We start from the raw sequence: 11,447 nt of genomic DNA on the forward strand, positions 1-11,447 counted from the left end.
GAGGTGAATCTTCCCTTCCCTTCAGTTTAACTGCCTCAAAACCCCAACACGTTTCTGATGCAGAAAAGCATGTTTCTGGGTACGGTTTTAGGGCTAATCGCTCCTTTCACCTTGACCAGTATGATACGACAGCCCCCACTCACTCTGTATGTTTATAAAATATCCTTTATTATCTGCTTGAAATAGGACTACAAAATCTGGGAGGGTATTTTGTAAATTACAAGAAATCATCTCAGAATTGGGACTTAGTGTTTTTGTTAGGGACAGGAACTCCCTGCCCCGCAGGACGGCGGCGTGGGTGCACCTGGGGGCAGCGGCACCCACACGTCCTCTTTGCCCCAGTGCTGGGGGTGACTCGCGGCCACGTCCTCCAGGCAATGCTGTGGGATCCCAGCCCTCTGCCCTGCTGCTCGCAGCGACTGCAGCCCACGTGCTGGCGTTAGCACCCGCTTCAGAGGGGCCTTGTCAGAGCCAGGGTTGAAAATGGGGAGTCCCAGTGGAAAGCAAGCCCATCCCTCTGGGCTTGCCCCTAAACACAGCCCTGGTTCCTCCCCTGCCCAGCTCCATGTGCAAATCCCAGCTGCAGCGAGGCTGCTCCAGGAGCGGGACGGGGGATTCGCAGAGCACCGGGCCATGTGGCAACCCCAGCCCGCAGCCCGCTTTGTGCCCCTGTCCCCCTCAGGATGCATGCCCGGCCGCTTGCCTTTGCCACCACCACAAAGAATGAGAGACCCACGTCAGATCTCCCCATCGGACGGGAAGGTGGGGAGGGCGAGTGGAAGGACAGGGATCACAAACCACGGGCTCCACCACAGATTTTATTAAGCGAGAAGGAATTTCAACAGCAATCCTCCACATACAGAGACCCACCTGCCTTGTGGCTCTCTGTCGAAGCATTTCACAGCTCTGCAATCCAGCCACTGGCAGTCTGGGTGGCTGTTTAATTAACCCACACAGCAATCAGCTCCCAGACAGCCCAGCACAAACCACCCCAGCAGCCTCTGTTCCTGCTCTCCCAGGATTCAGCCCCTTATTCCCAATCACGCCATTTTGTTGTCTAACAGGGGGACAACTCCTACTGAAAACCCAGTACAATCATGCAGATTTCACATTTTTGATGGGGAGGGACTACAGGGAGACCAGTGGCCGCCTGGGATCTTTCCAACAGCAGATTCAGCAGGGATAACATCCAGAGGTATTTCCCCACCTGCTTTTAGAGAGGAAAGAGGAGCCAGGCTGAGCCACCCTGCCCCGGGCCACAGCACACTGCACCAGGACACCGATGTTCTCCCTGCGTGCCAGGGCGTGAGCCGTGTCTGAAAGAACTCCCTGAGCACCGCCAAGCTGCTCTCAGAGGCAAAAAGCACTCACGGTGTGGTAACACAGCCTGTATTCATCCACCATGGGAGCAGAGCTGGGCACCAGCACGGCCCTGGCTGCTGTGCACACCAAACCTGCCCCTGGGCTGCTCTGCAAATCACAGGTTTAGCTCCGACCCAGCACTAACATACGGCTGTAAACCCCTGGGAGGGAGGGAGGAAGGATTTACCTGATTTACCTGTGCAGCATTAGAGCTGCAGAGCACCAAAGTGGTGGTTTGCTCTGCGCCAGCTCTGCTCCCTTCCCATCCCAGCATTTCAGAGCATCAGTTCCAGAGTGTTGCTGCCAGCAGGACCTGGGCAGCCAAACTCAGCTGGCAAAAGCACAGCAGGACTTGCCATCTCTCCACCAAATTACAAACAGCACAAAGGGTCAAGTTTTGTCACGGCAGGGGGAGATGCAGCGTGGCCTCTACCAACAGGAGAGTGCCAGCTCTTGACAGGAGAAAACTCAGCCCTGGGACAGGGGCAGCTGGTGGCAGAGCCACACGGGGCTCGCATGGCAGGAGGAGATGGAGTGCTGCAGGGGAGTGGTTGCTGTCTGCCAACAGGGGATCCCCCGGCCCCTCCCTGTAGCTTGAACTCTCACACTTGAACAGCTGGGGGTGGGAGGATGCCAATTTCCTCCCGCAGGGACTCCACGCTCTGCTCCCAGCGCTGCTCGTAATAGACGTTCAGGATGCAGCTGGCATTGCGCCCGCTCCGAATCGCCCAGGGAACCAGCTCCATAGCCAGGACCTGCAGTTTTCTGGAACAAAGCATGCAGAAGATGTTGGTTTTGATTTTCTCCTCCAAGCCCCTGTTCCAGGCAGATGCAAACCCTGTGCCCCTCCACCCCTCTAGCATCCCTCTTGCTTATCTTATAGGGGAAACTCAGGCGCTGAAGAGGACACTGAGCTGGGAAGGTTACAGTCAGCAGCAAACCTGAGGCCTGAACTCAGGTTAACAGGCAACCCCGTACTGTGCTGGGCCACCAAAACAAATGTGCTGGGGCAGGGAGCAGCACCATAAGGGTCCTGCTGGCTCCAAACGTGCCCGGCTGAGGGCAGCCAGGCTGGGCACCGCTCCTCCTGCCTGGTGCGGTGGGGAAGGGACCCGCTGACAGCCCACGGGAGAGTCTGGGCTGGAAAACATCACCAAGGCTGGCACATCCCCAGGGCAGAGCCTCCCTCGTTGGACCACATCGGCGCCTACCGTGCGTTGAGCCGGACGGGGCCGAACGCTGCTCCCAGGATGCACATTGGCAGCCCTGTCTGGACGGCTTCGAACCATTTCACCACGACCTCGCCTGCGAGGAAGCAAGGAGGCAGTGAGCAGGCAGGGAGCAGGCGGGGAGCGCGATCCCATGCCAGAACAAGGCCCCTCCTGTGTTACCCACCAGGGACAGCCCAGCAGCCACCCCCGGGAGAGCAGCACGGGGCCATCAATGCCCCAGCAGCTTGGGAAAGGCCTCCCAGCAGGCTGGGTTCCTGCAGACCTTTAGCAATGAGATGCTAAACCCGGATTCCCCCGCACGGCTCTCCCTGTCTCTCAGCATGGGAAAGCCCGTTTCCAACCCCGGTCCCGTCTCAGCCAAAGCCTAAGAGACCTGAAATGCCGGTTCCCACGGGCTCATCAGCAAGGCTCAGCTTGTGATGTGCCACTGAGTCAGACACAAAATGAGGGGAAAGGACACGGGGATACGTGGCTGAGGAACAACCAGGAACCCCCGGAGCTTGTGCCTGTGCTCAGAGCTCGTGACACAGCGCTCCCTGGGTCCTGCACCAAACACCCACCCACGACCAGTGCATCGCCCTGCAGGGTGACAGAGGGTGCGTGTCCTGTGCTCTCTTGGTGCAGGACAGCGATGCTGCAAACCTTCCCACGTGCCTCTCTGGGCTGAAAGATCAGGGAATCTGCCCGGCCCGGCCCATTCGGTTCCTGGGAGCGGCTGGTGGCCGCACACCGTCACTGGGGTTTGCTGAGCAGCTCAGACCGCCGAGCCCACGGCTGCTCACCCAGCATGTTGGTGGGCATGCCCAGGAGGGTGTGCATCAGGTCGTGAACCTCCCGGTACCGCTGGATCACATACGCCAGCTCTTCGTCATCAACAAACTTGGCTGGCATGCGGGTATCCGGAGAAACCTTCTGTAAAGGCAAAGAGGTGCGGTTCAGCCCCTCCAGAGCTCAAGCTTCTGGCCTCAGTCGTTAAACAGCAACATGAGTTCCCCGTCAGCACGTCTCCCACCTCCTAATGATGTGGCTGTCAATGACATAGACAAAACCCACAGACTGCACAGCACCCGTGACATACCCAGCATCACGCAACACCCTGCATCACATCCCAGCCTCGCAATTCCCACTAATCCCCTTCATTTCCTGAGGGTGCCCTACAGGTTTCTCTGCGGCTCTAATCTCCCTCTAAAGCTCATCTGTGCTCTTGGCACAGGTTCCCAAGAGACCTATTAGCACCCTATTAAACCCCACACTCACGTTATCCTCCAAAAACCGGACGTATTCGCGGCCCAGCGTGCCGTCCGGCAGCCCCCGCAGCCGGTCCATGTCCAGGGTGGAGAGGCGGATGCGAGGCCGCTCCCTGAAAGGGAAACGCAAGTCAGTGAGCCTCACCGTGAAACCCCCACGGCTGGGGGGGCTGGAGAAATGGGGACCTGGAACCCCCCATCCCTGCCTCTGCCCTCCCAGGGCATCTTCCTTGCATGGACCCCGACTGCTCCCCACAGGGCCAGCCCCATCCCTCATCGTGCCGGGACACATCATCGCCGAAGGGCTCAACCCGAAGCCTTGGCACTAGGAGCTCCCGTCTCACTCCCCTCCAGCAGTTCTGGTCGGAAGAACCACGGTCTGCTCCTCACCGAGCCACCGCCGTGCTGGCTGGCAGCCAGGCCCAGGAGCAGATCTCCTTAGTGCCCCCTGCAAAGCAGCCAGGACTTCAAAGGAACAGCCCCAGAGAGGGGAGGGAATTTGTTCTAAATGCAGGTTTAGTTTCTTTCCTGCTCGGGCTTTCATCGCCAGCCACGTGGCAGCCATGCACGGAAAGGTCTCCTTGTCCAGGTTGCTGGCAAACAGGCACCGCACGGCCCTGGGACTGAACAAAAGCCTTTTATTTCCATGCAAAGGACAATTTCTTCCCATGATAAAAGCCTCGCAGTGGATCCAGGAACTGCTTAGCTCCTGGAGTGGAGGTGCCAGGGAGATAAGCAGGACCTGCACCAGCTTTACCTTGGCTGCAGACACTTCCTTGTGTGTTTGGTGTCAAAGGGACCTCACCAGCTTGAAAAAAAAAATACTCGCATGCACAGATCAGACTGCTGCAAATCCCTGCTGCTGCAGCAGGGCAAGGAACGGGTGGGATCGTCGCTCCTCAGCCCTCGGTGTCTGTGCTGTGCCCTCGCTCTGGGCAGTTTCCCCAGGGCACAGCCCCTGCTCCTGGGGCTCTGCGTGCTTTGCTGGGTCGGCATGCAGAGCCCCAGGCAGGATCAGGCTCTGCACAAGCACATGACACGAGGCAGCCTTCCCCTGCCACTTCGTGGAACAACACCCAACCGGCAGGCGTGACGAATAATGAGAAGCAGGGAGAAGGAAAGCAAACGAGCAGTAAGATCGTGGTTAATAAGAGACTTATTAAGTCCCTCCTGCTCCTGAGCCTTGTCACGCTCAATGAGTCCCTGTAGACATGGAAGCAAAAGCGATCAAGTCTTATCTAGGAAGATAAGAGGCCTCATTTCACAGCTTAAGGAGATGCCGTGGGTGCCTGGAAAAAAGTACGGAGGTGCCCAAGGAGAAGGCAGACCAGGGGAGACGGAGCCTCCAACGCAAGGAGATGCAGCAGCAGGCACAGGGGAGAAAACCCACCGCGTCCGTGGATCTCATCGCAGCTAGGAGAGACAGCACCTGCCAGTGACAGCAGCGAAGCAGAACAGACAGCAGTGGAAACAGGGCCCAGGGGCTTCTGCGCTGCTGCCCCCGGACCTGCCACAGGCTCCCGTGATTGTTAAAAATGAAGCGAAATCAGCAAGCGGGAGGCTGGGAGCTAACAAAATGCCTGTGTCCCTGGCGGGCCGGGGAGCACGGGGCTCTCCCTTTACAGGCCCCAAGGAATGGGCTCGGCGGCGACCTCCCTCCTCACCCCAACCCACGGCGGGGAGGGAGAGGTGGAAGGACAGACGGACGCGGGACAGGGACGAGGGACGGGTGTGGATGCGCAGGGACGCACTGGAGGATGCGGTAACCTTCAGGGTGGTGTTTCATCTTGTCTCGCAGGTTCGGCAGGGCCAGGCAGCCCGTGGTCTCCCCGAGGACTGCCACCATGTCTGCAAGAGAGAGCGGGCAGTGACGCACGAGCGGCGGGCGCAAGTGCTTGGTTTTGTGCCACCCTCGGTCGGCAGGTGAGGAAACGGGGCAACGATCCCTGCGGCCAGGATCACACGGGGAGCTTGTGGCAAAGAAAATCCCTGCTTGGTGAGGATCTTCGGCCTCGGGGCTGCTCCTCCTCGCTGCTGGCTGGGAGATGGGGAGCGGGATGGGGCTGCTGGCACCCCAGGGGCTGGCAGGAGACTGCTGGGGGCCCCTCGCCACCTTCCACAGCCCCATGCCAGGCCCTAGCCCTGCACTTGTGCCTTTCTGAGACGGGAGAAGGAATAAAGCCCCCCGGGCACCAACCAGGGGACGGGGGGCTCGGGGTGGGATTTGCTGGGAGTTACCGGGGGTCGTGGGCAGGGAGCCCACCTTACCGTGCCTGTAGGGGTCCCGGAGGGCCGCCAGCGCCGAGCCGGCAGCCAGCAGCGCCTTCTGCAGCGGGCTGGTGGGGATGTGCCCGGGGTACAGCGGGAAGCCCCCCTCCGCCTCCGCCTCCTCCTCCTCATCTTCCTCCTCCCGCCGCTCGGCCCAGGGCCTGCCGCGGCTCAGCCCGGCTCTGCCTGCGGACAGCGGCGGGGCTCAGGGCCCGGCGGGGCCCCCCCGGGCTCTCCGGAGCCGTAGGCACGGGCGGGGGGGGGGGGAAGGCGCTTACCTGGGCCACCGGGGGCCGCCCGCAGCAGCGGGACCCCCACGGCCGCCGCCGCCCGCCGCAGCATGCCGCGTCCCCCGCCCCGGAAGCAGCCGGCGGGGCGGAGCGGGTGGCACGGCCCGGCCCGGCCCGGCTCGGCTCGGCACGGCATGGCGGCCCCCCCCCCCGCCGGGCTTTTCGCCGTCTACAAGCCCCCGGGGGTGTCGTGGTGCCGCGTCCGGGACGCGGTGCGGGCTCGGCTGCTGCGCGGTGAGCGGGGGGGGGGCGGCGCGGAGGGGGCTGCCCGCGGGGCACCGGGACCCTCCTGGGGGTCCCCGGCTCTTATCCCTCTTCCTTCCCCCCCCCCCCCCGGGACCCCCCGGTGTCTTGGCAGAGCTGAACGAGGCCCCGGCGCCCCCCCCGAGGCAGCGCATCCGCTTCCTGCCCGCAGCCCCCGGTGCCGGTGGGGCGCCGGGCTTGGTGCCCGCGTGGGTGCCGGTGCTGGCCGAGCACCCCCTCGGTAAGGGTCTGGGGTCGGGGTGGGGGGTGCCGGGAGGGTGGCGGGGCCGTCCTGACGCCGCTTCTTCCCTTCGCAGTCCGAGGCCCCCGGTTCACGAAGCTGAAGGTCGGCGCTGGTCACCGGCTGGACGTGAAGGCCTCCGGAGTCTTCGGTGGGTCCCTGCCCGCTGCGAGGGCACGGGGAGAGCAGGCGGTGAGGGCTGGGGTGGTGCGGGGCCGGACGGCCGTGCCTCGCCGCCCAGGGGGAAAATAAAAATGCTTAAACATGGGAAAAATGGGTTGCGGGATGCTGGGAGCGCTGGGACGGCGGTGGGCTGCCACCCCGCTGAGGCAACACGCGGCTTTCTGAGACACCGAGCTCGTCCGTGCGGCACCGTTAGTTATGCCCTGTAGTCCAACCGTGCTTCTCAGGCACCGCTTTTAAGGAGACCTGGCCCTGTCTGGAGGGGAAGAAAAGCATCATTGATCGTGCAGTGCTGCCTAAATGCAGGTGAGGGTGAATAACACGTGCCCCTCTCTCCTGTGTTTCAGTGCTTGGCGTGGGCCACGGGAACAAGCTGCTCACGGACCGGTACCACTGCCACCTGACCAAGGTAGGTGTAGGCCGACTGGGCTCAAAACACCCCAGTGCAATGGCACAGCTGCCCCCTGCCCAGTGCCCCCGCTGGCCTTGTGGCAGAGTCTGAGTCTCAAACCCACCGACACTTCTCAGAGCTTTTCTGGGTCCAGAATTTCATCTTTCGTGTGAGTATCCACATGTGGCCTATGCGTAGAGGACACAGGTATCTTTTTGTCCAGCATCGTAGCAGCTTGCACGTTCTGCCAGCTGCACAGTACAGTATTGCTACTCCATTGCTCACTCTTTCCTAGATAAATTACATTCTTTGCTCTTCTTGAAGGTTTACACCATTGGTGGGCTGTTTGGTAAAGCTACTGAGGACTTCTCGGACACCGGGAAGCTAGTAGAGAAGGCGACATTTGGTAAGGAACTGAGTAAACACATTTAAAAACCAACAAAACAAATAGCATTTCAACTGAATCCAACCAGGTAATTTGCACAATGATAAAAGGTATGCCCTAAATGCTTTCCAGTCTGTGTTTATGCATGCAGCCCACATGCTGCAGACGTCGTAGTCCACCTGTGCTGAATACAACTGCAATAAATACACGGGCAGTCTGAGGCCTGAGCACAGTGGTTGCTGTGGATGGGGTGAGACCCAGACCTCTCCATAAATCATGTCTTGAGATAGCGGTTGGAAGCTTTTGCTGAATGAGGCTCCTCAAACACTTGATAGGAGGAACTGGAGCCAACATCTTGAAATCAATTAAGAAAAATGATTCTTCCTTTGCAGTGCAGTGCTGTGCTGCTTGGCACATTAGCATGGTACAGCAAGTAGAGTTGACTCTGCCCTGCTAAAGCCACCTCCCAGCAGTTCTCATCAGCCCATTTAGATGTAACTGCTTGCCAAAGGGATGGTAATACCCTGATGGCACATTTCAGACTGCTGTCTTTCCAGTTTCTGGATGGATAATTGAGACTTTGTTTCTACCTTAATATTTGCAGATCATATCACAAGGGAGAAGCTGGAACGGATTCTCGCTGTCATTCAAGGAACAAATCATAAGGCCCTGCTGATGTACGTATCCAGGGGGGAAATGCAGCTGCCCTGGTACGACTGCCATTTGCTGATCTTTAAAAGAAATGACGTGACTTTGTTTACCATAATCAAAGCCTTTAAAGGTTGGAGTGCTAAAGGAGAACAGACAGAAGTTACTTGGAGTGCAGAGAACAGACAGAAGTTACTTGGAGTGCTCTGCACTCCGGTTGGAGGCAGCAGTTAAGTGTCCCTTTTGTGTTCTGAAATCTCCAGCTATTTTAGGACCTATTAGCTACAGCAGGACCTACAAAAATATCTTGTAGATGTGACCAAGCACCTCCCTCCTAATCTGTGCTACACTACTGACAGTACACATAGCACAGCATTAAAATTATGCAAAAACTTAATGCATAGGCAGTTTTAATAACAAGCGCAGCTCTGCTTTAATTGGGAGCGGGTGTATTTTGAATCCCACTGAAGAGAAGTACTCAGTGTCTGCTCTGCTCCCTTTTTCCTTTTCCAGGCATTCTAACATTGATATGAAAACACAAGAGGCGTATGAGCTGGCTGTCAATGGTTTGATTCGTCCCATGGGAAAGAGCCCACCGATAATCACAGCAATCCGATGCCTCCAGTTTGCGCTTCCAGAATTCCAGCTAGGTAGGACTGGTACAAACTGCAGTGGGGAAGTCTGAGTATATATCATGGCAAACACATTGGTAAAATTCAGTTTCTTGCTAGTAACAATGCAAAATGAATTAGTGGGAACTCTTGTATCAGCTAGTAATCACTGTAGACTTTCGTGATTTGTAGCTTCCAAGATCAAAAGGATCTTAGACTGAAGCAAGAAATCTTGCAAAGTAAATACCTGTGGGAGAAAGTTCTTCCTTATACCAGTATTTTAGTGTAACGCGGCTCAGGGGACGTGGGAGGGTGTTTAAGCATGGTTTGCTTTTCTGCAGTTTGTCTCCTATTCCTCACACATCATTTTTCTCTTATTACAAAGGTCCCTCTTCTTATCCACTTCAAAATAGCTAAACCTCTATACGATTCTTCTGTATCCGTGGGTTTGTTTTCTAAAATATTCATTTCTGGAGGACCCGGGATATCCTGCAGTATTCCACAAAATCATAATCTACCTGTACTGTATCTTAAATAGTCTATTCTACTGAATTGCTTCTTTCAGCATAAGTGTGAGGGCCATCTGCATTTATGGACAAGGTCTGAGCTTGTGCCTTCTCTTTGCCTGTTCTAAAGGAATCTCTCTGATCTTCTAGAAATCCACTGCGTGCATGAGACTCAGCAGTACCTCCGAAAAATAGTTCACGAGATTGGTCTGGAGCTGAAATCATGTGCTGTGTGCACACAAGTGCGAAGAATACGCGATGGTGTTTTCACACTGGACGACGCTCTCCTGAGAACGCAGTGGAACCTGCAGAGCATACGGAATGCAATTTCGGACTGTCAGCTGAAAGTGAGAGCAGAGCTGGAGAAAACGCTGGGCCATCAGGATAAAAGCGTTCATAAGATGGCTGCTGAGATGGCCCACGCTGCTGACAGCTGAGCGTGCGCTATGGAAGGAACATCCGCAAGCAATCTCTGTAGCACAATAACGTAGCTGCACGCTGACAGAATGATGGACAGCAGAAGGAAAGAGGTTAATTGCAGTTCACTGCCACCCTTGCCTTGAGATGACTTTAATCAGAGAGGCATTTTTTCATTGACAGGCTGTATCTGTTTTTTTTTTTTTAAGCATTGCAAACAGTTCATTAACAGGAGTTAGCGGTGCCAAAATTCCTGTTGACTTCAGGATTATTAGGTTGCCATGGGATATAGAAACCCATTCCCAAATTGTTTAGCAGCAGGAAATACAGACAGCATCTTACAGAGCCGCGTATTCCCTTGATTGCACAGATTCATTTGTTCCTTGCAACCAGCAGCATAACTTATCTACTGCACAAATTTTTATTTTCCCCCACGTTCTCATAGCAGGACTGTTTTCCTTCCATTAGCCCCACTTTCAGACACACAAGAGCCCAAAATCAGATTAGAAGGCGGCAGTGCAGGAGAAAACACAGCTCACTTGAAGCAACACAGGGAGATGGTTATAACACAGAGTAGGCGTGTGTGGTGGGCAAAGAGGCTTGTAAAGGACCGATACAAAGATGATTTAAACCTAAGAACTAAAACTGAAAGCGACCCAAGGGGAAAGACACTGTTACAGGGTGCAGTACTTACAAAGCACACACAATCATTAACAAAAGTGGTTTTTTTTTTTTGTTTTTTTTTTTAGTACCAAAGGTATTCAGGGGTCTGTGGTATCCTGCCCTTCAGCCGCTGCCTGCAGACAGTATGTACTGCTCTTCCATGAAACTAAGTTCTGTAATACCAGTTGTTCTCTATTAGCTCATTATATATTGACTGGGCTTAGCAGAAATAAACTTTATAAATTTAAATGAAAGTTCTTAAGATATACTTGCTGCTACAACGTGGTGTTTTCCCAGCTACATATCTAAACTACAGACTTGCTAATTTCTAGAGATTTATAAACCTTAGAAAGCAATAGAAGGTATTTGTTCCTCTGCTGGGTTTGGGTAAAGGTGAGCATATTTTGTCCTCGAGGTAGCCCGTAAAGTATAAGGAGCAACTCTGGGAGGAGCACTAAGAGGGGCTGTGGGGAAGCATCTCAGTAGTAGAGTCCAGGCCTGAAGCATCCCTGAAGTCATTAACTCAAAACCTGGACTCTGCCCATTGTTCTGGGTCTCCCTGCGCTGCAACTCGCAGCCAAGGCAGCCGTGGAGCACAGCTGCCTCCACGTGGCGCGTTCCTGTGCCTGCTGCAGACTCGCCAAGGGCAGTTCGCTCTTAGCTGCTTGGGTCTGTGCGCATTCATCCGTTGTGGACAATGGAGTGAGATCAGGACACCCTCCACTGACGGCTGTCTTGTGCTAACTGAAGCGTAAACCGT

General features: G+C 55.9%; 2 protein-coding genes across 3 annotated transcripts; one reads left to right on the forward strand and one right to left on the reverse strand.

Annotated features, from left to right (window-relative positions):
• Nucleotides 1–805: 805 nt before the first annotated feature.
• On the reverse strand, nt 806–6,535 carry COQ4 (coenzyme Q4; the record flags this gene model as incomplete). Its single annotated transcript, XM_083807895.1, has 7 exons — nt 806–2,127; nt 2,574–2,667; nt 3,377–3,506; nt 3,852–3,954; nt 5,593–5,689; nt 6,110–6,295; nt 6,388–6,535. The coding sequence occupies 7 exons, from the start codon at nt 6,533–6,535 to the stop codon at nt 1,965–1,967; spliced, it is 921 nt and encodes a 306-aa protein (XP_083664021.1). The 3' UTR covers nt 806–1,964.
• Nucleotides 6,502–10,936, forward strand: TRUB2 (TruB pseudouridine synthase family member 2). Of its 2 annotated transcripts, XM_083807893.1 has the most exons (8): nt 6,502–6,633; nt 6,758–6,883; nt 6,960–7,034; nt 7,414–7,475; nt 7,782–7,863; nt 8,447–8,519; nt 9,004–9,140; nt 9,758–10,936. In XM_083807893.1, exons 1-8 carry the CDS (start codon nt 6,534–6,536, stop codon nt 10,042–10,044), a joined length of 942 nt encoding a protein of 313 aa, XP_083664019.1. In that variant the 5' UTR covers nt 6,502–6,533; the 3' UTR covers nt 10,045–10,936. The 2 variants fall into 2 exon arrangements, with proteins under 2 accessions (XP_083664019.1, XP_083664020.1); XM_083807894.1 differs by lacking the exon at nt 6,758–6,883 and having other exon boundaries at nt 6,504–6,633.
• Nucleotides 10,937–11,447: the final 511 nt, after the last annotated feature.

The sequence above is a fragment of the Anser anser genome, assembly GCF_964211835.1.
Source record: "Anser anser genome assembly, chromosome: 21".
Lineage (NCBI taxonomy): Eukaryota > Metazoa > Chordata > Aves > Anseriformes > Anatidae > Anser > Anser anser.

What these genes read in the sequence shown, in the direction of transcription:
- TRUB2 (XM_083807893.1), top strand. Translation starts at nt 6,534, where the DNA reads ATGGCGGCCCCCCCCCCCGCCGGGCTTTTCGCCGTCTACAAGCCCCCG. An exon ending in GCGGGCTCGGCTGCTGCGCG is followed by an intron (nt 6,634 to 6,757) that starts GTGAGCGGGGGG and finishes GTGTCTTGGCAG; the next exon opens with AGCTGAACGAGGCCCCGGCG. An exon ending in GCTGGCCGAGCACCCCCTCG is followed by an intron (nt 6,884 to 6,959) that starts GTAAGGGTCTGG and finishes TTCCCTTCGCAG; the next exon opens with TCCGAGGCCCCCGGTTCACG.